The 25,478-nt window shown below is 57.4% G+C and overlaps 1 protein-coding gene across 1 annotated transcript; it reads right to left on the bottom strand.

The window, feature by feature from the left end:
• Positions 1–120: 120 nt before the first annotated feature.
• On the bottom strand, positions 121–25,256 carry TGME49_216210 (hypothetical protein). Its single transcript, XM_018779719.1, has 11 exons — positions 24,059–25,256; positions 23,348–23,565; positions 22,551–22,684; positions 21,604–22,011; positions 15,938–21,032; positions 14,750–15,042; positions 12,876–13,884; positions 8,445–12,329; positions 5,392–7,728; positions 4,292–4,488; positions 121–3,286 (listed from the first exon to the last, which is right to left on the bottom strand). Exons 1-11 carry the CDS (start codon positions 24,417–24,419, stop codon positions 526–528), a joined length of 16,698 nt encoding a protein of 5,565 aa, XP_018635233.1. The 5' UTR covers positions 24,420–25,256; the 3' UTR covers positions 121–525.
• Positions 25,257–25,478: the final 222 nt, after the last annotated feature.

Genomic DNA, 25,478 nt, shown 5'->3' with positions numbered 1-25,478 from the left:
TGGTTCCTGGAAATATTCGACTAAAAATGTCAACTAAATATTGCAGAAACTATCTCAACACGAGAGTGATTAGCGGGTTGACGCTTTGAAGATGTCAGACACAAGAAACAGGAATAACTCCGCCTCGAGACGATGAAACGCGCACGTTTGTGTGTATGCCCTGGCCAACAGTAGATTTTGGGACTTCAATCCAATATTCTCAAAGCAATACCGAAATCACGTTGCTGTTCCGGATACGGAGTCAAACGGGAACCTGCGTAGCGACGTTTCTGTCTACAAATACTGGAGACATCAGTTCCAGAGTGTTACAGGCGGTTCGTCAGCGACGGTGCGTCAATATTATCCGTACACTCACATCAGAACCACTGCGCTGCAAAAGAAAAAATAGACGTCCAGAGAATCAGGCCATCGGCGGAACACTCACGTCAAAAAACATACTGCTCGGCAAAGGAAACCCGACTTTCCTCAACAAGAAGAGGACACCTCGAAAAAGGCAAACAAAGGAGTCGTGCCGGTAGCTGCTTATCAGGATTTCTCTCTTCGTTTTCCGCCTCGGTTTTTCGCAATGAGGAGCGCGACCTTTCTTTTTTTTGACAGTTTCTTCTTGCATTGTTGCCGGCGTCGCTTCTCTGCGTATTTCTGCGGCTGGAGCAAGGCCTGTTGCTGGCTGTCGACCTTCCGTTTCAACCTGCAGGACAGCACAGACGTGCGCACTTTAGCCAGGAGGCCGAGGGCCAGTTCCTCGCGTCCCCCGTCTTTAAGCACTTCTTGAATTTCGCCGAGAAGGAACATGCCACCCGTGAGGACTTCTCTTTGCTGTTCCTTCGGCGACAAAGAGGCGAGGCCCTGCCACAGCGCCGCGAGGGAAGAGCCCCCGTCGGCTGCGAAGGCGCCTTCACCTCGTTCGGTACTCAGCAGTTGAAGCAGCAGAGAGTCGGTCCTTGCCTCCTTCTTGTGGCCTCCCTCTTCGCCGCCTCGAATAACTGTCGAGCATCGATACGCCGCGTCGATAACGAAGAACAGAAGGCGTTCGAGATGTGCCTCTGAAAAGAATAAAGATCCGCCATGGACGGAGCTCTCATCGGCTTCCGTCTCGGCCCCTTTCCGTCCATCCTTTCTGTCGCGCTTCCGTTTCTTCGACGAGGCGCCGAGCGGAAACTCTGGAGAGAAATGCAAACCCCGAGAAGGGTGGAGAGGAAGCTGATAAACAAGAGCGTGGAAGACGCTCAGGATAGCCCCGACACGCACAATCGATGTGCAGATGTCTTCACCTTTTTGTCCGTTCTCGCCCTCGCGACCTCCGTGAGACCCCTTCTTGAAACGCGCCCGGCGGTACGCGCCAAGAGTTCCCAAGTGCCGCCTTAACCAAAAGTTTAGGCGCTTCACCAGAAACAGTAGCGGGTGAGAGGCTTCGTCTTGCACCACGAACGGCCTTGTGCCTCCATTCGTTACCTCAATCTGTTCCTGTGTCTCCCTGTCGCCCTCAGGCCCCACTACGAGTCCTTCAGAGAAAGCAGCAGGGCTGTTTCCCGTCTCTGAGGCAGGAGAACGAAGAGCCGCTGAGGAAGAAGAAGACACGCCCGTTCGCTGACGCTTTGACGTGGCTTCTTGCTGCGTAGAAAGACTTGGAGGCTGCAGATCTCGTTTCCCAGAAAAAGCTATCGTGTCGGCACTGCAGGCGAGCTCCGCGGCCTTGTTCTCGAATGCCAGGAGGTCCAGGGAACTGTCTTCTCTGAAACCCGACGCGGATGAAGAAGACGAAGCCAACGCGTTCTCGGTCGACGCAGCAAGGTCGCATGGCGGGCGCAGAAGCACCTGCATAGCTAACGCTTCCGAGCGTGACGCCTCTTCTTCACTGTCGTCTTCGTCGCTGTCTTTGCTTTCTTCCTCGAGTTCCTCATCAGATCCGCTCGCGCTGCACTCGTCATCGGAATGAAGGTCTTCTGCGTTGTCCTGTTCATCGCCTGCTTCATCCTGTGACTGCTCGCAGTCCGAGCCACTCGAGCTGCGTCGCTTCCCTTCTCCCACTTTAGCAGACTCTTCACCCCCTTCTTCCTCCCCGCCTTCATCGTCGTCGTCCTCCAATGTCTCTCGTGTCTTCCCCAAAGCCTCCTCTTCGTCCAATTCCTCCCCCACCTCATCGGTGGGAGCCAGCTTTCCATCTCTGGTTTCTCCGTCGTCCTTTATCTCTTCCCCTATCTCTTCGTCTTGTTCTCTTGTCTCTTCTTCATTGTCGTCGCTTGCCGCGTCACCCGTGTCGCTCACTGGCTCTTCTGCGGCTTCTTCACTGTCTCCAGCGCCTTCGTTGTTTTCTTCGCCCCTTTGAGCGCGAGACAGGCGTCGCCTGGGTGGCACGACGACGACGTCAGGCCGACTCAGGGCGAGTTGCAAGAGCGGCAGCACGAGCGCGCGCGCCGAGAGAACTGCGGCTGGGTTTTTCTCAAGGAACAGATCTTTGCAGAACGGTGATAGCGCAGCCAGGACAACGTCTGCGCCTGGACGAGCAGGGGCACCGTCCGAGACGATGAGGCCGAACTGTTTTGAAACGCGAGATCTATGAAGGTAGAACAAGCACGGCGTCGAGGGACGGTAGGATCGTGGAGACTTCGCCGCGATGTAGGCGCCGACACAGCGGAGCGACACCGCTCGCAGCCACGGGTGTTCGTGTCTCAGACCCTCCCCGACAGCCTCCAGCCAGAGGCGGCCAACGGCCGCGCCTACGAGCAAATCCTTTTTCGGAAGCTTCGAGAGGGTGTGTGCGTCGAACTGTTCATCCAAACCCTGTTGTTGTCGCCATCTTGAATGCACTGATGTATCTTGGTCTCCGCCTCCCACGGCCCCGGTGGACGGCAGCATGCAGGACCCCAAGATTTGCGCGGCGACCTGAGTCTCGAGCTCCAGATCGACACTGTTGACTCCAGCCGCTTCGGCTTCTTCTCCAGCTTCCCCGCCTTCCACTTTGAACAGCGTCTCTCCTCGAGTTGCCGCCGCTCGCGCAGCCCGAGAAAAAAGACCGTCGAGGTGAGACGGGTGGACAAAGAGCATCAGTTTCTCGAAGGCCAAAAGGGCCTTGTAGCTCACGCGCCAGTCGCCACAAGACGGGAGAACCCCCGAGGCTCTGAAGCGCTCCCGGGATTCTCTGTCTGCGGCCACCAGCAGCATGCGGTGCAGAAGTGGAAGGACGCGCGGCAGCAGTGCCATCGGCCGTTCGCGCTGGCTGTCCAAAAAAACCAGAACGAACTCCTGGAGGGCCATGATCTTTGGAATCTGCGGTTGGAGAAATACCCTGAAGAAAAAGACAAGGAAAACGAGGAAGGTCTCTGTCGGATGTTCTGTACCGACCGATGCAAATCGTATTGTCGCTTTTTTTCGACAGTTATATACGTAAACCTTTGCTTGCCAGATCCTGACGACGATCGATTCGGTAGTAATGGTCTATTCATACTATCGGGTACGCGCATGTGCCAGTCTGTAACCAAGTTGTCGCCCGTCCATGGACTCTTTTCGAGACGTCTGGTCAGTACAGACTAACCACAGGAAGGAGACAAACGGGGTGTCATGGTGTCTGTCCAACTTGCATGCAAGTGATGTTTTTTCCGAAGGAACAAGAGGAGATACACGGAGGCGAAAAGGGGAAACAGACAGAACACAGCCATGACTACGTTTACGTTTACGGCCCGTGAGAAAAGGTCACACGCCGTGAAAGATTCAGCTTGTACAAAGAAATCACGCAAAAGCTCGTCGAAAACAGAGACACGGCGCTGACACAAAAAAGGTCTCCGTTTTCTGGGAAAAGATTTCGACTAGCTTATATCGCGATAGAGTTAGCCGCCGATGCAAATGTACACAAGTGCGTGGAAAACCAAAGCATGCTCATGTGACATAAAAAACTGTTTTTCTTCTACAGCCCTCTCGAACCCCAACAGATGGTTGCGTCGGACTCGGCCGAGTTTCTCGACTCTCTTCATGCTTCTTTTTCAGCCTTCTGCTTCTCCACAATTCCTTCTCTTCACGTCCCTTCAATGGCTTATGGCACTATCTATAGCATCTCTAAATTTATTGGGCTCTATCTATCTATGTACATATATATATATATATGTAATTCATTGACATGTGGACGACGAACAGAGTAAGCAGGACAGACGTCGAGCATAAATCGATTTGTGAACGAGGGTCACACGACTGCGGACTTTGTCCGCAGTGCTCACGCGCCTTCGAAACAACATGCCTCTCAACTAAACGAGGTGCAGGCAGCGCTACATCGCCCCCTCGTCGAAGAAGATGAACCTACGTGACTGCAGTCTGAAAAAGACTGGCTGCGGAGTGTTCGGGGTCGTCGCTGTCTTGGGCGATGTCGAGGAGAAGATGAAGAAGCATGCGCAACATCTCGTGCGCGGTTCGATCTTCTTCGAGCACCAGACGGCCGGAGAGCGCGAGAAGGAATACCTCGCTGTAGCGACTGACGACGAGTTCGCTGGGAAACCGAATCTACGAAACAACCGAGAGCACGCGCTGGGGGGCAGGTGAAGCGAGGTCAGACACAAAGAAGGAACTGGGTGAGAGCGCAGATGGCCCCGTTCGCTTTTGATTGAAGCTTCAGGACAAACGAAGAAACAACTCTAGAGCAGCAGCTGGAGACAAGCGCCATTCAACTGCCACGGGCGTATCACCGAGAAACGGACAGCCGCTGTATTTAGACGGGGGCGGAAGAACGAAGAAGTCGAGGCGAGAGAGTACACGAGACGCCGAGAGACGGGTGAAAACTATCGGACAGGGAGTGAAAGATGGAATCACTGAAGACATCTCTGCACCTTGTTCAACAGGAAAGGAACGGATGCAAATACAGGGGTGGAAAAAACACGAAATCCGCGACAGGTGAAGCCGGCGTCAACCGCCTTTCCTAGATCCGTTTTCGCGCGTGCGTTTCACCGCCATTTGTGACTCTTACGTCATCGACTAAAACGAAAGACAAGTTGTCATCCGATCGCATCGTTTCGACGCTCACTGTGTATGCAATGATCTTGGAAGTTCACAAGCTCATGCCTAGACTGGAGCCGATGCGGCATAGTACTTCTGGGACTACAAGAGAATCTCTGTACAGTATGTGAGGTTCGAGGCGTCGTATCTGGATCTCTGTCGACCATGATGCCTGCCTGTGGACGAATCGGCTTCGCAACCTCGAGAGAGCGCCCAAGACGCTCACGAAAGAAAACATTTGCGTCTTGCGGAGAAGACAACCGACCTTTCTGTGAGTGGGTGGGGGGGCACGGGGAGGAGGAGGATCGAGAGAGAAATCGCTCAACAAAGAGTTCAATGCTTAGAGCGAGTGTTGAAGTTTTCAGCAGTAAAGAAGTCGTTTTTGTTGACTGAAGCTCATGGGCGTTTGCTTACGAGTACTTTGTGGAGACAGTTGAGAACCGCGCGTCGTCCGTCTGGCGCCGAGTAGTGGAGATTCTTGATGAGGAAGAGAATGCGATACTGTTGGGTTTTTTCCGTCATGGGGAAGTTGAGCAGGAAGTGCGAGTAGATGTCTCCGCAGACCGCGGCGAGTCTTCGGCCCTCGGCGTCCTCGCCGGCCTCCTGAATCATGAGGCGAACAATTGTGTCGACGCCTCGGTACACGTCGCACAAGAGCGTTGAGTCGCCAATGTTCTTTCTCGCCTTCTTCCCACCAGCGTCCTTGTCTTTCTTCCTCTTGCCGCCCTCACCCTCAGGCTTTCCCTCGCCTGCGTCTGAGGCGAGCACCGCGGCAGCGACGTCTCGGTAGTGCGGGAGGACGAGCGTCTTGAAGAGCATCAGACCCGAGAGTCGGAGCTGTGGGCTTTCCAGGGAGTGCAGAATCTGGGCAAGGAGCGCCTCCTTGAAGTTCTCTTCAAGCCGCGTCTCGACGTCTGTCTCCCCTCGCCAGCTCTTCTCTTCCTCCTCCCTCAGCAGCCGCATCTGCGTGTCTGACAAGACCAGAGGCTCTTCCACAGCCTTGCACTTCTCCTCTTCGCTCGCCTTCTCCCTGCCCAAGACCGCCTCTGCAGCCTCGGCGGGACATCGCTCTCGCCGGGAGCCCCCAGCCCCTGCTGCGTCGTCTGTCTGCTCTTGTTCGTCTTCTTCTCCGACCTCGGAAGAGCCGTCACTTGCCGCACTCTCCTCACCTTGGTTTTCTCCTCTCTCCTCGCCGACATGCTTCGCCGCTCGCCCGCGCGAGCGCGTTCGCTCCATCTCGGTGAGGAGCAGCTGCCGGTGCGTCTGCGGCACCCGAACGTAGGGGTTCAGAGCTGCAGCGAACCACATGTTTCCCTGAGGGTGGAGAAGGAGAAGCGGCAGCAGCCGAGAGCACGCGAGAAACAGCTGATGGTCCTCCTCGCGCCGAGAAGAAGACCACCCGCCCCCCATGCTGTGGAAGAGACGCAGAGTCATGCTCGCGACGACTGCGCCGCGAGACTCCAGAGCCGACAGACGCAGCGGCAGGAGGTGAGGCAGACAGCGCATCGTCCAGGAAATCAGGTCTGTGATGTTGCTGCAGAAACAAATCAACAATGCAAACGTCGTTTTCTCCAGCTCCCCACGAAGCTGTCGTTGAGTCGCCTTCGTCTTCATCTCAACCTTCGATCCGACCTTTGCGTCCGAACTCTCTTCTGGCTTTGCTTTCTTGAGGAGGAATTTCCACCGCTTCAAGGCTGACAGGAGGAGCCGTAGGCCTGTGAACCCGACGGTGGTGGCTCGGCTGGTGCTGTCGAAGCCTTGGCGCGTGTAGGCGTTGAGGCTCTTCTTGTGCAAAGCTTTTTCGAGAGAAATACCCTTGGCAGCTCCAGGCTGCGTGACCATCGCACGGTCCTTCTTCGCAGCCACCGCCGCGCGGAGGCCGTCCAGGCGCCTTTCGCGGGCCAGTGCCATGGCCTCGTCGAGGCTGTCTGGAGCCTGCAAGAAATTCGCTTCCGCCTGCCCCTCTTCGCCCTCGCCCTCGCTGTGTGCCTCTTTGTCTCCCTCGCCTGAGGGTCGCCTCGAGTGCTCTTTGTCTGCCTCGCCTGGCAGACCGACAGCAGAGTTGAAGAGCATGCAGTGGAAGAAGCCAGCGTCTTCTCGAAGAAGAGCCTCGCGGGTGCGGTGTCTCTGCGGCTCTCGGTCATCGTCTTGTGGGGCGTGCATGCGTTCCTGGAGAATTTGCGACTCCGCCTGCTCTGCACACGCACCTGCCTCGTCTTCAAGAGGTTCTGCGAGTTGGGCGTGCCGGACGAGCGGCAGACAATTCGCCCTCGCCTTCCTGCGTCGGCCTCCCCCAACTTGCTGGCGCCGCAGCTCCTGCTTCGCGAGAAGAAACTCGAGGTGCTCCCGCCTTCTCCCTGCTTGCTCGAGCTGCAGTGGGTGTAGCAGCTGCGACTGAAGCAGGGCAACCGTGAGGGTGAGGAGACGCCGGGAGAGAAGAAAGAAGAAGAAGGGCGAGAGAGAACGGTTCTTGTTCGCACCCTTGACGAAGTGGAGAAAGAGATCTTTTACTCGCTCCAAGTACGCAGGCGAATACGCCGAGGAGACAGTGTCACCGACCCGGCGTCTGCCGCCCAGAAGCGAGTAGAGGAAGGGAAGAATCGTAGACGCGCAGGAGGTGGCGGAGGAACAGGAGGCCAACAGAAAAACCAAAGAGGGACCCTTCAAATGACGCGCCTCGTCGATCTTCGAATGCTGACGGGTCGACGGATCCTGGGAAAGACGATCTGGATCGGCGACGCGGCTTAACTCCTGAACAAAACGAAAATTTCAGAGACGAGGAAGCGAAATCGACGACGCCCAGATGAAGGCAGCACTGTGTTGGTGCCAAAGAAAAAACGAAATTTACTATCGCTGCAGCGCCTCTAGCTCATACGCTGGAACCCGATGTATAGAGGATACACCCAGTGGCTTGTGTAATTAAGCAAATACTTTTGAACCACGCATACAGACTACACACGCAGTGATGCAAGGTTTCCGGTGATATACGGTACAGGTTCCTGTACACTAAAGGGCGAGAAGGCCCGGGAACCGCGCTTCTGACCCTCAAAACTGAGTGTCTCGATGCGAACTGCAGAAACGGGGATGCCTACCACAAGCAGAAATGCAAGTGTACGTCGAGAAGGAATCGTTGAAAAAAAAGAAGAGACTGAATCGTTCGGAGACAAGAAGCAGCATCCCTCATGAGCGAAAACAGACCGACCGAAATCGCGAAAGACGGAGAACCGGAGACGAGAAGACGTACAAGAAGCACAAGGCAGTGAGTTGTCGTCTACAGGCGTCTACAGTCGTCTCTTTCATCGTTCTTCACATCGAGAGAAACAGCAAGAGACGCGTTTGCTGTGCCTCTTCCCCCTACCGGTTGGAGGTCTTCATCCTACACTCCTCTTCTGTCGACGTGCGAACGATCAGACGACCAGACGTCACAGATCTTTGTCGCCTAAGCACCCTCAACAACTCTTCCTCACCTCTGCAATCAGGGGCAGGACTAGAGGCAATGCCTTGTCCAGTCCGGCTTCTTCATGACCGGTCTTGTCTCCCTCCACCTCCATGCCCGGCGCGTCTCCGCGTTTCTTCTCCTCCTCGTCGACGAGCCCCTTGAGCATCGCGTGGACGGTGAAGAGAAACACTGGGCGATAGAACGCCTGCGCGCTGCTGCCGGCGACGTCTTCTTCCTGGGCGCCTCCCTTTTTGACCGACGGCTTCCGGTCTTGCAAGAGAACGCCGACTTCGGCAACAAGGACGGAGAAGAAACTCGGACCCAGACTTACCGCCATGGAGACGAGCGCCCCTCTCGCCTTTCGGCGAAGGTCTCGGTCGCGAGACCGGAGATTGAACGCGACGCTGCGGACGAGCTTCGGGAGGTTCTGCTGGAAGTCTGCAGCCGGAAGAAGGCGGATCAAAAGAAGCAACACCGCGACGATCGAGGGCCTCACATTCTGCTCCTTGCCCTTCTGCGCGCCTCGACTCTGAGAGGTTCCCGGCGGAGATGTCAACATCTGGTCCCCGCCCTCCGACGGCTTCTTCCCAGAAGAAGACCCAAACGCCAGGCGGTAGAGAAGAGGAAGCAGGTCTGCCTTTATTCGTGCATGCATCAACTCCAGACGGTGTCGCGCGCGGAGGCGCCCCTCTGCGGCCTCTCGGCGTCGGCTACCCTCGTCCTCATCTTCGCTCCCCGAAACCTCTTCAGCTCTTTCCTCGTGCTCTTCGCCTTCTCCGCGTTCTTCTTCTTCTTCCTCGTCTTGGCCTTCTTCTTCGTGTTCTTCCTCGGTTTCGCTTTCCTCGCCCTCGGTCTGTCTCTCTCGCTGCGCGCCTTCATCTCCGCCGTCGACTCGGGAGTCCCTGTGAAGCGCCTCGCTGACCGCCTGCTTCACGTGGGCCTCGAAGGCCCGCACCACCCCACAGATGGCCCTGAAGAGAAAGCCCTCGCGTTCGGGGAAGTCCGAGAGGAAGCGCGAGAGGAGGCGGACAGCGTTGAGCGTCATGGGCCATTTGAGGCGGTAAGAGCAGGCTTCCAGGCAGCTGACGGCCTGCTCGGCCAGGCCCTGGTGAAAGACTTCCTTGCGGAGGAAGGAATGCTTCTTCTTCCGCTCTTCCTCGGACCGAGGGCGGAGACTCGCTCGCTGCAGTAGCGAGGCAAAGCACAAAGGAAGCGCGACGAGCCGCAGCGTCGTTGCTCCGACCCCCTTCTCGCGAGCGGCCTGGGCAAGCCGCTGGAGCGCGCGGCCTTGGCGGTGGCGTTGCATGTGGAGGAAATCTCTGAAAAAGTCCCCGCCGGCATCCTCCGTCCCTGGCTTTTGCGTCCCCGGCTCGAGGAGAGCCTCGGCGACCGCCCCCGGCGGCGGCGCAGCCAGCAGAGACGCGAGATCAAGGTGGAAGACCTTGTCAAGCTGGCGCAAGCGCTTCGTCTCTGTCTCCGGGCCCGAAGGACCAGCGAGCGAAGGAAGCCGCAGAGCCACGGGTGCAAGCGTTCTAACTACATACGCCAGCAGGTGGAGACCCTGGCGAAGCTGAGCGTCGTCCGGCGCCTTAAGCTGCGCCCGAACGAAGGGCATCACCAGCCGGGCCAGCAACTGCATGCGCACCTGCGGCGATTGGCGAGACATACACGAAGAAGAAGTGGAAGAAGAGACACGCGAAGCAGGCGCGACAGAGAGCAGGGCAACGGAGTCCACGACCGCCTTGAGCACCGCGGCAGCTGCTTGCTGAACAGACCACTCGATCCCTGCGGCGCCCAGAAGGAACAGACAGTGGCGGATCAGAGGCTCCAGCAGACCAGGCGGGACCTGGCCGATTTCGTTGGAAGCAGGCGACGCGTTCGGACTCGGAAGGCCCCGAATCGTCGCGCTCGCGACGAGTGCATGCAAGACAATCAGCTGCATGCTGCTGTCCGGCTGGTCTTCGTCGTCGGCGAGGAGGGTCAAGGCCTGGCCGCGAGACAGACCCGTTTGCCCCCGGCGATAGTTCAAAGAGAAAACGATCAATGCCACAGAGAGTCTCCACTGGAACAGAGTTTCTGGGTTGTCGACGAAGGCAACTGGAGCCTCAGGCGCGGTCGCCTCCCTGCCGGCTGGAGAGGCTCTCGGCGATCCCGGTTGGGTTTCTCCGTATGCACTTCCCCTCTCTTCGATGCTACACCTTCGATACAAGAGAGAGCACAACAGTTTTTTCTCCATTCGCGCGTCCCCGCCGTCCGTCTGGTCTTCTCTCTCGGTCAAGAGCGCTCGAAGCAGAGAGCCGCCCGGCACGAGCGCTGCCAAGAGCTGCTGGCCCTTCGCTTCCACGCCCACTTCGTCTTCCTCTTGAGCTCCAGTCTGAGGCCTGCTCAGGAGCCGTTCGATCTGCGCCCCGACCTTTTCGTCCAGCTCCGTGTCAGAGGAGAAGAGCATCACGCCGCAGGCAGCAAATTCAACCGCGAGGAAAAGCTTGGCGACTGCTGCGCGACAAGCACTCGACACTGTGCTCTGGAGCAGGATCGAGCAATGGCGGGTCATCGCCTCCAGAACGCCTTTTAGCTCGAGCAGCTGCGACGACGGAGACGCCTTGGACGCCTCCCCAGGACGCCCTGCATCCTCATGAACCACGCCGGCAAACGGGCCTGCTTGTGCTCCGATCTCCGCAGATGCAGCGCCGGGCGTCGCTCCTTCTTCTTCCTGCAGGGCGCGAACCTGCGCAGCAAGGGGGAAGGTGAGCTGCAGAAGCGCCTCGAGGGAGAGAAGCAGCCTGGTGGTACTCGATGGACTCCCCAGACGAGCGTTCAGGGTCGGAGCCACCGACCCAGAAGGCAGCGACTGAACGAGAAGGCGGATGAGGCGGAGCACGACGGAAAACCGTTGTTCGCGTGCCGAGCAAGAGACAGGCGCGAAGGTCGACGCCGCCTCGGACGCCTCCAGGGAAGACGCAGAGGCCTCGATCTTGGGCCTGCCTTTTGACGGGGAAGTGGGGGAAAGAGGCGTTTCGCCCAACTGCTCAGAAGACGCGTTAACGTCGGCAACTGCATAGCGAGCAATTCGTGTTAAGAGTTGAAGCTCCTTCACTCTCACCACCCCGAAGAGGCTTCGCTGGGGACCAGCCGAGGCGTCATCTTCTTCTCGCTCTCGAGGTTCTTCCTCCCCACCCTCGTCGTGGTCTGGCCCTTCTTCCTGCGCTACCTGATCACCCGCTTTTCCAGCATCTCCGTCTTCTCTTGCCGCCTCCAGTTTTCTGTCTCCACTCGCGCCCTGACTGGAGCCGAACGCAGGCGCGGTCGCGCCCTGAGAGCCGCCGAGCGTCGCCAGTCGCCGGTGCTGGAAGAGAATCTCCAGAGAGGCGAGGAGTCCGCCGACATGCGGGAGAAGCGTCGCCATGCCCTCGCGTTCGTGCTGCTGTCTCTCTGCCTCCAACTCGCGTTGTTCACGCAGCAGCGCCTGTCTCCGTTGCGCGATCTCGTCTTCTTCGACCCACATTTCCTTCTCCTCCTCGGAACTTGAGGAAGACGATGACACCGCGGATCTGCGGATCTGCTTCGCGGAGCCCTGGGAAGCGTGTCTCCCGCGCGCCCGAGTTTTCCTTCTGCGCCTCCTAAGATCCTTGATCTCTCCATGGAAAGAGGCCGCAAGCGCTTCTTCTCGCTCTCTGTCCATCCCGCCCACGGAGAGCAGGAGCGCTGCGTCGAGGACCGCCTCCAGGACCCCACACGACGCGCCTAAGCCGCCGCGTCCGCGTCCGAAGGGGACCGACCCAAACGCCCTCCTGCCGGGGCCTTCAGACCCGAAGCTCGGCGCCACTCGACGAAGCACCGCTGGCAAAGCCGGGACCGCAAACAGCGTCGGGAGAGCCTCGGGGACAACTGAAGAGAAAAACGAAAAGTATGCCTGCGAGGAGGGGAGAAGACCAAGCGCCATCGAACCATCAAAGGCGGCAAGTGCAGCACGGAAAAGCCGAAGCACAAGAAAGCGAAGTAACATCCTGGAAGGAAAACCCACTAACAGTCGTGCAAACAAAATGCCAGATGTCAGTCCAAACCGAAGCGAGTCTCTGGAGTCTACGCCCACCCCCGTAAGTCTACCCAAGACTCTATCACCCCGTGCATCTGCCTACCTGTTTAGATGTGCACCTAGCTATAAATATATATATATATATATATATATCTAAACGTACATACTTTTTATCTATCTGCCTGTCTACATATGGCTCTACATCTGCACGTATCCATTATCTATATCTACATATATTTATATGTATATCCATTCATCTCACTGCCTATATGTATATATGTATACGTATGTGGCGTCAAAAAGATTCGAGAGGTGTCACCACCGGGTGTCGGGAGAAGCACAAGAAACTGCCTTTCACATAGAGAGGAATTTTCTTGCTCAGAATGGTCTCGTCGCATGCATTTTGAATCCTGAAACACTCACCGGCTGAGCGGCCCACGAGCAGACCAGGGCGACAACGGCGGGTATGTTTTTCTTTTGTTTTTTCCCCTCTTCGTGGGGGCCCCGGCCGCCTGCAGGCGAGGCCGCTGCAGTGGCGACTGCAGCTTCCAGAAGGTGTTGAAGTGCCGGCCCCGCGGGTTTGAGAATGTCTCTCCAGACGTTGGAAGCTTCGGGGAAGAGGTCCAAAAGCTGTCGAAGAAGCAGCAAGCAAAGATGCACAGTCTGCTTCACATACGCGCGGCCGTCACGCCCCGCGCCGAGGCGACCGGCGGAACTGGGTCCTGGGGATCCCAGGTCCCCTGCGTCCTGCTCTCTCGTCGCCCCCTGGATCTCGCGCGAAGATGAGGAGGCAACCGACGTTGAGACGATGTTCTGAAGAAGTGCTCTGTAGAAGAGAATCAGGAAGGGCGTTGCGGGGAACAGCAGTCGCTTCAGCATGTCTTGGAGCTGCTGGAGAGTCTTGCAGCACCCAGGAAGCCGCGAGGACACATTCGGGGGAAGGCAGCAAGGCGCCAGTCTCACAAGGACGCGTTGCGCCTTCTTTTCTGCATGCGCGGACATCTCGAGCGTCTCGCCAGCAGACCTGCCGTCCACTGTGCACTCGCCGAGAACTGCGGGTGAGGCAGGGGCGCTTGCTCGTCGAGAGAGAAGTTCGCCTTTTCTTCCTTCCGGTGGAGACAGACCGGAGTCCGAAGCAGCGGCCGACGCGTTCAGCTGAGCAGCGACGAATGCGCACAGATACTGCTCTTTGAGGAAGCCGGACAGCGGAACAGAAGACGCGGCGCCCACGGAGAGAGATGGAAGGACCGCTGACGAATCGTGCGCCGGAAACGCTTCTTCTGCCTTCGAGGCCTCGGGGCCAAGCCAGACATCCACAAGCGGGTAAAGGAGAATCGACAGGAGAAGCGGAAGTTCTTGCGCGGCGACCGACGAGAGGAAGGCAAAGACATTTCGACGCTCGGCAAAGACAGCCGTCGCAGATCGCCCTGCTCTGAACACAGAAAAGCAAAGGCGCTTCAAGACACCGCGAGTTGTGGTGTTTCGTCAAGGCGAGGGGAAACGGAAAGTCACGCAGAGAACACGCCTGAGGAAACACCCATGAACCGTTGCAGACCCTGAGAAATCGAAGCGCCACCACCACGCACCTTCCTCCGGACACACTGGTTGAGAGTTGGAGGACGCGAAACGGCGAAAAAAAGATATGTAAGACGTGAGGAGAAGAGCGAGGCAGAAAGAGCTGGGAGCTGACTCACGCGCAAATGAAAACCATATCGCTTATTTCGTGACTCCTCCTTTCCAGAGAGCCCGAGAGAAGGCCAGAGCTCTACAGCTCGAAGCGAGTAAACCAAGGCACTACCTACAGTCGCCTTTTATGGCCGTTTACTTTAAAGACGGTTGTTAAACGTCTACCACGCCTGTTTGAGTGAGTCGTATGAGAAGCCCATTCCGATGAGATGGAAGCGCCACACCAGAAAACTCTCGCCCAACACGGATTTCCATAATTCAAACGGGAGACAGCATGCCAGCTGTCTCGGGACGTTCTTGTCCCAGTTGGCGCACTGCATCTGTGGTGAACTGTTTTTTTCCTAAACTCCGAAAAGCGTTTCGCTCTTGCAGGGAGACAGAACGCGTTTTCCGGTTGCTGTCTTGTGACGCTTAAAAGGAAGAGGAAGCCTTGGCCAGTGACTGTCGTCTTGCGCGAGAGCCAGTCCAACTTGTCGCATGCTGTGTATCCAGACGTTCAGAAGCGAGAAGGGTCCTTGAAGACCAGCATCGTGCTCCACACTTCACACTCTGACCATGTTCACATTCCATGAACGACGAAAAGGAGAGTGCACCTCGAGTTTTCCCCTTACGCTCGGTGCTGCACTTTCGCCATGAGGATGCGGACGACCAAAGGGACAACCAGGTGGCGGTGCTGTTCCTGGACAACGACGAGCTTAGCGACTGTCGCCTTGCCCTGCTCGTTCTTCCGTTTCGTCGTAGCTTGCGCGTCGTCGGTAGCCAAATCGTCTTCTCCCTCTTCCTCCGGTTCTGCGAGCCGGAGTCGCAGTAGCGCGTTGCTCGAACTCTTGTCGCTGATCAGCTGAGCAAGCAGAGGCGCGTAAGGCGCCAGCTGGGGGCGGAGTACAGGCGACAGCTGCAGCACCTGATAACATCGAAACGCAGCGGAATCCTCGAGGGGAGTAAAACGCTCCAGATCGGTGGAGGACGTAAAGGCAGCTTTTCGGGAGAGGCCGTCTGCAGAGGCGCGGGTCGGAGACGCGTCGCCCGAAAACACTCGCGGGTGTCGGTTTCTTGCACAGCAGCCACTCTGCATCTGAAGTGAAAACAGTAGTTTCTATCGGAGGTGTACGATCCGCTAACTCTCAGTTTCGATAGACCGAAGCCACAAAGTCTTGTGACGGCAGCACACGGAGGAGTGCTGGGCAAAAAGGGTCGCAGACGACCAACAGAAAACGTAAAAAACGCAATCGAGGCGAAGCGACGGACGAAAACGTGGAGACTGGACACCCGTCGTCACCATCTAAAAGTTGACCGTGTTTGATGAGAATCTCAATAACAACTCTCACACGTTTAGGCGTCTCCCCTGTGAGGCTCGGAAGTCCTTTTTCCGCGAGGAATGTCAACTCCCGGCAAAGAAGCGTCCTGCTAACTCTTTTCGAATAATGCATCGATATCCGTTATCAGTCGCTGCCCCAAAGAGAGCTGTCCCCAGTTGTGTCTTCTTTCCACCAGCGTGGAGATCAGAGAAACCATTCGAAGTGATCACACCACGACCGACTTCCAGGCTATTGTCTCCACGTCCACCCTTTAGTCAATACGAGCTGGATCGCTTATAGGGATCCTGCTTGTGACACAGTGTTTCCGAGTCAGATGTTGTGCGTCCATTCCTTGTCTGACACTTTGCGCTGGCTGAAGCAGGCCACTAGGGGGTCGTGTGCAGCCGTCACAGAGACGAAAAACTGTCGCGACCCCTCCTCAAGATACAAGGATGGAAAATGGATTTCTGAAAATGTAGAGAGAGAAAAGGAGGCTCGTACCTGAATGACAAGCTGCTGCAGGGAAGGATCTGCGATGGTGACAAGGCGCTGCGCACAGACAGCAGGTAGCCGAGTCCAGAGTCGTTCTGATTCTGCTGCTTCTTTGAGCAATCTGTCTGTCTCATCTGGACCTTCGCCGGCCTTGCCGCCTGCCTTTCCTCCTGCCGCGAGGCCCAAAGCCCCCCCAGGGCTCTGCTGGCTCTTCTCGCCGCTCTTCAGAGCCAACGCACGTTTCTCTGCTGCAGACAAAAAGCAGTTTGAATCGACTCGCGACAGGGCTACGACTGCCCGGAGACAGTCGCATGCACGCGGGACGAGCGAGACAGCATTGGTCCTGAAAATCGCCTCTTCGCAGGTCACAAGGCGCTCGCCTTCGCCCCGAGGCGCCGACGACACACACGGCGTCTCAGATCTCTCTGCTGCCTCATGGGGAGCCTCGCGAATCTCCCGCAGCTCGCCTTCTTCCTCCCCACTAGCGTTGTCCGCTCCGCCTTCCGTCAAAGTCTCCACCACACAGAGCGTCTGGCGCAGCAGCCAGTTAAATCTCGTGAGGGCCTCTCGGCGTTTTGATAGGCCACCTGCGCGAGAGCCGGACATGCGTGCTTCCTCTTGGACGCGCTTCTTGGCTTTTTTCAGTTTATTTGCATGCGCCAGAGGTTCGGAACCTGGTCCGCTCACAGGCTTCGCGTCCCCGCTCTCAGCACCCGGAACAAGCCTTCGTTCTGACTCTCGTCCTCCAGTCTTCTCCACTGTTCCACTTCTGTTCTCTTCCCTGCAGGCGTGCTCTGTCCCTGGCTCCTCTGATTCCTGAACCCCAGGTTCAGCTGCTTCTTCTCGTTTCGAGGTGACGAAGGCATCCTTTCCGTAGCTGCCCATGATTCCCTCGACAAGCCGAAGAAGGCGGGTATGGCGACTCAGAGGGTCGCTGACCTCGTCCGCGTCGTCGCCGAGAGCTCGCTTCCACTCTGTCCGCACAAACCACTTGCTGAACGCGTTCGCTTCTCTTTCGCTTCCTTCCTGTCTCTCCCCAGCTTCCGTGACACCTGCACTGTACCTCTGGCTCTCCACGTCGCAGTTTGCTTCTGCCGCTCTGCCCCGCGCGTCTGGCTCCACAGTTTCTCCTTCTGGGCGCCCCAACGACGCCTCCGGCTTGCGGCAGCTGGGCACCGCCGCCCGTCTGCCGGGTCTGCACGCGCCCAAGTCAGAGACCGCGCGGGCCACCTGCGCCGTGAGAATCTCCCAGGTCGTCGACAGCAATGCAGAGCTCAAGCGTGCATGCATGCGACTCAGCTCGGCTCCCTCTGTCCGCAGCACACTGGCCGAAGCTACAGAATCCGCTTCACCACTAGAAGATGCGCAGGCAGCTTCAGAGGGCGTTTTCCTGGCGACGCACCCCTCATGTTCGAGGCTGGCGCAGGTCTCGCGTTCTCCCTCCGTCGGCTCCCGAGACGCGGTAACAGACCTCGCTGAACTCCTTTGCTCCCCAAGACTCACGGCGGAATCTGAGGAAGAAGAGACAGCAGCCGCGAAAGCGGCAGAGGTGAGAGCTGAAGCCTCGGCTTGCAGGGCCTCACCTTGGAGGGCGTGGATATCCTCGAGGAGCTGCAGCACGGCGTCGACTGCCGGCTGCCACAAGGGTGAAAACTTCACGAACAGTTGCGAGAGGAGCACACGGACGGTTGCCTCCAGAATCGGCGCGACTGTTCGTGTAAAGCTGACGTCGAGACACATTCGCGCCTCCTCTGGGGTCGCCATGCTCTCCTCTGCTGCGTCGAGCGGCTGCGAGAGAAGCAGCAGCCCCTGAGAGAAAACGGAAGTCGCACCTCGGACGAGAGCGCCGTACGCATTTATCAACTTGCGTTCGGTCTCGAGACCCACGGGGAGTTTCTCCAGAGACAGCAGACTTCTCAGCTGGGCGCCGCAGGCGTCTGCGAAGGCACGGTGAAGCGGCAGCAAAGACGGGGCGCTGATGGCTTCCTCCAAGGCTGCGTGAGTCGAAGGAGCAGACACAGAACAGGAGGAAGAAAAGACGGACTGAAGAGAACAGAGGAAAGGACTGCATAGGTGGAGGAAAAAAATCGCATCCTGGCGAGCGCGACGACAGGACGAGGAACAGCAGGAGAGGATGGACGCAAGGTGAGGGCCAACGACGTCTCGAAGGTATGCAGACCCTTGGGGCGAAGAAGACCTTGACTCGAGGACTTCCGTCTTCTCTTCCTCACCATCTACTTCTTCAAACGAGGCCCCCAAAACAGAGGAGATGCAGAAAGCAGCAGATCGAAGAAGAGGGGAAAAGAGCGACACGAACGGCTCCGCTGAGGAGCCTGACGGCCCGTGCAACTCATAGAGGAAGCTGCCCGAAGAAAAGAGAGACAAGATGACCGCCAGCCACTTCTCGGAAGAAGAGAAAGCAGAACAAGCAGCCAGTGAGAAAACACAAAACGATGGGCGAGGCTCCCGCGTCAGTGCGGCTGTGTGCTTGACTTTTTCTTCGACTTCCTGAACGACCTGAAGCAGTTCGATGGGAGGAGCTGGAAGGCGACCGGCGCGAGTCCTCAGTCGCCGCCCCTGAGTGTCTTCCAGATCCTTTGCTGCTTCTGCAGCTTCGCTCGACCCGCGTATCAATGGGGTTGCCGTGTCTAGACACCGGAAGCAAATCCGAAGGATGTGGAGAACTGCCGTGACATCCGTTTCTGCCTCGCGCGTCACTTTCCCCCTGCTTCTGACCGAGGCGAAGGTCGTCGGCAGAGCCCCGTCGCTGTCTGCGGTCTCGCATGCACAAGGGCGCGCACAGTCGCGAGAAAGGACGGTGTCCACGTTTTGAGCAGCCAGGTGTACATCCACCGGGAGCGCAAGCAGCTTTCCGGCTAGCCACAGAAGGAGAACGGCAATCAAATGGGAAGTTTCGGTGTGGACGAGGGCTAAGAGTTTCTGAAGTTCTTCCCGGCGCTGATCGCTCTTCGTCACCCCTGCGTCTTCGCCTTCACCCGCCACGTAGGCCTGGATCTCGGTGGCCGACAGCAGCGGCAGGAACGAAGACAACATGCTGTACGTACACGCCAAGTCGTCGACGGTCCGCCTCTGGGCCGCCGAAGCGAGATCCACTTCGAAACGCGTCGGTCTGCCGCTGTGCGGAGGCGCCGAGTCACGACTCCCCTCGAACGCGGAGCGCGTCTTCTGCAGACGCCGCATGACCGCGAGAAGAAGCTGGGGAAGGCTCTGCTTCGCCTGCAAGAGGAGAAGGCGGCCTTCGTTGCTCTCGCCTTTCTTCTCTTGAGTCTGCGCAGAGTCAACTCCGGAAGCGTCCAGCCGAGAGGACGACGCCTCCACGAACTCTGACATCTCCTCTGCCAGCAGCAGAGACGCTGCGCTTCTCTCCCACTCCAGCATGTCACCAGAAAGGGAAGGAGAATGAGAACGGAGTTGAAGGGGCAGCGCTGAAGAGAGAGCGACCTGGCGGGGCTGAGAGGCGAGAAGACGAAGGAGGAAGCCGCAAGTGGATCTGAGGCCGTAAAGGCCAAAGCCGTGGACGCAGTTTTGCCGGCGCAGCGTCTCCTCCTTAAAGGGGGCGAGGTGCGCATGTAGCATGGACGTGTACGCGAGAGCACAGTTCACATAGGCCTCGAGGAGACAGGTTGGAGAAGACTTGACTGGGAAGACCGACGAAGAAAGGAGAGTCGCAGGTTGCGCGGGCGACGCAAGCGGCAGGGCTCGCGCGGTCGAGAACTGAAGGAACTTCAGAGGGACCGACAGCAGGCCCCCAAAAAGATCTGAAGACGTCGACGACCAGACGGCGTTGACTGCGCTGCAGAAGCTGAGGGGTACTGCTCGCCAGAGAAGGGAGAGAAGGCGAAGCACGGCGCAAGGCAAGAAGAGCGAGAAGAACGAGACAGCTTCGAGCTGTAAGGCCGACGAGAGAAACAAGCACTCCGAGGCAACCAACGACGTTGAAGAAAGTCCTTGACGAGGCGACCTCTCTCCTTGTTGCGCTTCTTTCGCGACCGGCGTCCGGCGCAGACAAACGCAGGTGGCCAGGAGAGGCTGGAGAACCAGCGGGGCGCGTTCGATCTCTTGTGCTTCTTCCTCGGTCGCGGTCACTCGCCAGAGAGAGCCCTCCCAAGACTTTTTCTTCCTGGAATCTTGCTTTGTTTTCTGCTTTTGCTTGTCGCCTCCGCTTTTCAGGAGCGCGGGACTGAGCACCGTGAAGAGGCGGCAGAGAAAGGCGTCAAAAGACCCCTCGAGGCGCGGCAATTCAAAGACCCAAGCGCCGGACAGCTCTATCAACGTGAGTAGGCCGTAGGCGAGGAAGAGCGGCGACGCGGGAGACGAAGGAAGAGACCCGCCAGTTTTTCCTGAAGCGGCGAGCGCGAGAGATAAACATGAGGACAGGGGAGACGTGCGGTCGACGCCAGACAGGTACATGTGGTCTGTGAACAGATGGGGAGCAGGGAAGTTGTAAAAGTAGGCGTGGAAGGGAGAGGCGAGGACGGAGGCGAACGACCCAGAAAACAGGTTCATGCTGTTCGCAGGATGCTTGACGTCCGTCTCTTCGTCAGCCGCGGACCTGCCCAGTTTGGCTAGAGAGGCGAGAAGCGCGGAAGGGGCCGCTTTGACCGCGACGGAAAAAAACTCCAGAAGCAACGCTTCGATTTTCTTCGCTCCTGGACTCTCGAGCGCCTTGGTGTGTTGGCGCGCATGCAGCAGGAAGGACACGAGGCACTTGACCTGGGCGCGGTAGACAGCAAACGCATCTTCCACCTTCGGGATGCCCTTTCCTTCTGTCGCGCTCTCGCGGTCTTCCGCCATCTGCCCTCCTTCCTCCACTCCTCTCGCGGCGACGTCGGCCTCTCTGATGTCCGTTTCACCCTCCAGCTGCGTGTCAGTTTCGTTGCCCGACGGAAAAGCAGCGCTCAGCGAAGGCGCCCAGGACCTCTCGCCGGCTTCCACGTACGGCTTCTGAAAGAGAACCGTGGCGAAGAGGAAGCGAACGACGCAGTCAAAGGGGCGCTTGAAAGACAGCTGGACAGACTTCACGCTCTCGAAAAGAATCATCGCCACGCTCTCCCCGTACGCCTCGCGCGCGGAGAGTGAACATCTGCGAGAGAAAAGGAAAAAACGCGAACAGCACAGAGCCCCGTGGTTCGCCTTCTCGACCACAGCCACCTAGTGACGCGGCCCAACTAGCGAAGGCAGGCGAGAATCGTAAATGCCGACAGAACGAGGGGCTGGCGTCGGAGACACTTGACACGACTACGTAGGTACAGCCGACCTCGCTGGGAACAGAGAGAGCGTTGGAAGTCACTGGTCTACACCGAAAAAAGAGAACATGCAGACTTCCCACAACGCACGCGGCCAGACAACGCACAGACGTCTTCAGAGACTTCTGAAAGCGCGAGGAAATCCGGAGACGCTCGCAGGGAAAGTCACCTGCATTACGGAAGCAAAGCGGGTCATCCAGAAGCAAGGCGAGAGGTCTACGCAGACAAGATCTAAAGAGCCATGGCACGTGACCTGTTTCTGGACCCAGCGAAAACAGAAAGAACAGGGGGAACTCCTGTGTCAGGCGAGTCACTCGCGGAGGCCGACTACAAACGAAGACGCATGGGCGGCGAAACGCTGGCGCTGACACTTGCATGCGCGGAAAGAGAGGCTTGGCTCTCGCTTACCGGCTCATGTGTCTGAAGAGAGTCTCGATGCACCCCAAGAGGTCCCCGGAGTCGCCCTCTTCTCCGCCGGCCTTCCGCAGCAAGCAGGCGAAGGCACGAGCAGCCAAAAGCCGGATTTCTTCGGTGACAGTTTGTCCTTTTCTCGAAACAGACGGCATCTGCTCCGGAGTCTCCTCCGTCTCTTTCTTGTGTCCCTCCCTCTTCGCCTTCGCTGCGGGAGCGCCCTGCCGATTCTCTGCTCGACCGGCGCGTCCAGGTCCGTCGCGCTTCTCGGGCCTCCCACCGCGCGCTTCCCCTGCTTCCGATCTCTCTCCTCCCGAAGGAGGCGAGGCGTCGTCTCCGCAGAGCCATGGCATGAAGAGAGCGACAGCAAAGTCAAACTCGCGCAGAAGGGGGCGTGCAAGATACCTGACCCAGAACACAGCGCGGCAGGCGAGGTGTGGGAGAGAAGGGAGGAGACGCAGATGTGCAAGCGACGGAGGTTCAGGCGACGGCAGTCACGCGTCGTGTGAAGAGACGCATCGGGACAAGACGAGGCTCGAAAAGAGGAGGAATCAAGTCTGGAGCTGTTCAGTCTGTCAGCTGAGATGCGCTGTGTAGTACAGCTTCTCCGTTCTTCCAGAAGCACACGGTCACCTTCGATGTGGACGGATGTGAGAAATCGTCCCTGCACTCAGCTCGTGTTTGAGGCGGGGACGCAAGAGAAAAAAAGAAGAGATGCGGACACGGAGGCGCGCATCACAAGAAGGAAGAGCTCGAACCACCCGCGAGACGATGAAAGGTAAAGCGAGAGCCAAGAGGAAACGCGTTCTTAACGGTTCTGGGGAAACGTTAAACGAGGCGAAGGCAGAAAAGGGAGGCGCGACAGAGTCGCTGGGTCGCGTTGTTGTCTGGCCCTTGAGGCAACAGTTGTTTTCTTCTTTTCTTTCTCTGGGTCCGAGACTCACCGGAAAATGCTTCCAATGCAGGAGAAAAGAAGCCGCAAACGTTCCGCGTCGACTGTCAGTTCCAGCTGGCGAGAGAGAAGAAGCAGGGAGGAGAAGACAGAAGGAAGAAACGCGACGAACTCCGATCGCAAGTCCTAAAGCGAAGAGTCAGACAAAGCGAGCAGCAGTCGAGAAAAACGCGCGATAGGTGAGCCTTCATTCGACAGCGAGACGCAAACAGCCGTCACGACGGAGAAGAGAGGGGAACCTTCTGAGAAGCGATTTCACCCAGGACGAGGCACAGACAGGCAGACGCTCGCTCTCAATATCAAGCCGTCGAAAAACATGTCTCTCCTTCTCTCCAGCGACTCCATGCCTGGAAGCACTGGGTCCCACAGAGTGTCTGGAATCCTCAAAAGACCGCCGCCGACTCTTTTCTTCTCGCTCGTCTGCTTCATCAGGTCGCGTTCCTTTTCTTCCCTCTCATTCTCGTCTCATCTCCTCTTTGCTCCGACACTGTTGCCCATGAACTTTGAAGAGAGAGCATCCCCCTCCCCAACATTTGTATGCAAGCGGTAGAAAGGTCACACGCTTGCCCTCGCTGTTGACATGAGTGGTAACCGTGCTCTACACATTACGCAGGCGATATTCCACATGTACGAGTGTCTGTGCATGTGAAGATTTGCAGGCTTTTCTCCCTCTGAATTCGACCCTCGGTCTTCTGCATCAGCCGAGTCGCCCTGGGCCTCTACCGTGCGTCTCTGCAGGGGCGACTCTCCTTGCTTCTGAGCGAATATCTGTAAGCATTTTCGGCTGACCTTGGCGAGAGCCTGGAGGAGATTGAGAACCACGGTGATCGCCTCGTCTTCGAGAAGAAGGCGAAGGAGAGACTGCAAGATGCGTTCGCGGTGAAAGAGAAGAAGCGGGAGAGAGTCGCACAAAGGCGCCAGCTCAGAGAGAAGCGCAGCGACAGCCGGCGGGTGCTGCACGGTCGCGAGGTGGCGGATGACCTCCCGAAGAGAAGAAAACTGCAGCTCTGCAGACAAGGACAGCAGGCAGAACACAGACATCTGGCGGGTGCGAGGGAGCGAGAACGCAGATAGGCACCGGCCGCGGCGACATAAAGATCGGAAAGCAATCGCGGATCTGTCCAGCGGCCCAGCAGAAGTCGAAGAAGAGCGACATCAGCCACAGAGGAGACTGGAGGAGTCACAGACAAGCTGAAACAGAGAAGAAAGAGTGCACTGGCCAGAAGCCGAGAAGACGAAGAAGGCGCAGGAGAAGCCTGCATGAAAGCTCCACTTGTTGACGAGCATAGAGGAGTTGCGAAGGCATGCAACGGAGTTTCCTCAGAAAACGAAGGAGAGAGAGAGTAAGGACTCGAGACCGGCGTCCCTTCGATTCTCCGAATGCCAGACGTCATTAGAACAGCCGATACACTCCGAGCCGTGCACCAGTGCCGCTGGCGTCACCTTTCGCCATTCTCCTTTCATTGGCCGTCAGCGACGAAACCTGTTCCGCAAACCCACCTTCTGTTTTGCGTCGCTTGCGTCTTTCTTCCTCGGCTTCAGCGTCGCCGAAGAGGGTGTCGGGCTGTGAGCGCTTCCCCCAGCCTACAGAGCCCACAGTTCTTTCCAGAAGAGCCTTTTGCTCTTCGAGGAGGTCGAGGAGCCCCGTGCTGCGTAGCGGCGACGTTTGCGCCTTCAGCTGAATCTGCAGTCTCTCAGCAAAGGAGAGAAACCTGAACCGGGTGGTCGTCGGATCGAAGCATTTCGTCTGGAGATTCACCCGCCTCCGCTCCTCCAGCTGCTGCTTGCGTCGCTCGTCGCAGGCAGGGAGAGACCCGCCAGGAACTGCAGGCCCACGGCCTCCCTCCCGAGGGTTCCCCATGGAACCGACTACCTTTCAAACAACGAGGAAGCGGGAACTTCGAACCATTTACCGCGGTATCGACGTCTGTGTGAGAGGCAGCAGAGAAGGACAACGGAGAGCAGAGGTCTGGACAAGTCGGAAAATGTGCGACAAACGGCGAGCTTGAGAGAGAAGGGGAGCAAGGCAGGCAGTGAAGCGGTCGGTCGGTTGACCTAGGGGGGCTCGCCTTTTGAAAAACAAGGTAGTTTCGGGGTGCTTAAAAAACTAGAATACCATCTTCTCATCGCAACAGAGAAACCCAGCACCCTGTGATAAGAAACGTGGAAAGCAAAGGACGACAGATACTGAAGAATTGACGCTCAACGGTAATTTTGACAGAGACCGGCGGTTACTCGGACGGGAACTGACCCAAGGGTCCAAAGATGGAAATTTATGGCGGACACGGCCACAGGGGGATCTCGAAAGAGGCTATAAGAGCCCCTACAGAGTCACAGACTTCTCCAACAATGTAGGGATTCGCTGTCTTTTTTCATTAGAAATCGGCCGACAAAGGAGCCCCAACGCGGATGGACATTCAGCGAGCAAAGCAATCCAAGTGCCGGAAGAGCAAGAAGAGTAACGAAGGTCGCATCGGGAGCGAAAAGACAACTCATGTACAACGGTTGATGATAACGAAGAAAAAAGACAGGAAGCAATACGCAAATAAGTGATAAAACGGAAACAACTCCGGGTTTCTGCGGGCGACGACGCGTTCTTTTCTCATACGAAGTCTCTGCCGCTAAAGCACCTATCAGGGCGCATGCAACCCAGAAGAAAAGGCAAGCGAGGGTAAGAGAGGAACAGAAACAAGCAGCTTGGGACAGAACTCCACACAGAAGAAACACAGAAACAAATTCTTAACGACAAAATCCAGACGAGAATTGCCTCGTTGCAACCGCTGTTGCATGCATGCAGCGTGCTTGACTCGCGCTTGTGGGGCCTCGTAAAATCGATTCAACTGCGAAACGAGGTCTGTCGATTCCTTCCGACTTCGAGCATCACTCTCCACCGTCGGCTTCTGAGAAGGGGGCGCCCAGA

The sequence above is a fragment of the Toxoplasma gondii genome, chromosome XI (genome assembly GCF_000006565.2).
Source record: "Toxoplasma gondii ME49 chromosome XI, whole genome shotgun sequence".
In the NCBI taxonomy this organism is placed as follows: domain Eukaryota; phylum Apicomplexa; class Conoidasida; order Eucoccidiorida; family Sarcocystidae; genus Toxoplasma; species Toxoplasma gondii.
Note: the sequence above shows the minus strand (reverse complement) of the source record. Positions and strands in the feature narration are given on the sequence as shown.

Coding starts and splice junctions, on each gene's coding strand:
- TGME49_216210 (XM_018779719.1), bottom strand. CDS start 24,419: ATGGGGAACCCTCGGGAGGGAGGCCGTGGGCCTGCAGTTCCTGGCGGG. Junction 13,885..14,749: donor GCGAAAGTGCAGCACCGAGC/GTAAGGGGAAAA, acceptor TTCTGTGTTCAG/AGCAGGGCGATCTGCGACGG. Junction 7,729..8,444: donor TCCTGCCCCTGATTGCAGAG/GTGAGGAAGAGT, acceptor CGTTTTGTTCAG/GAGTTAAGCCGCGTCGCCGA.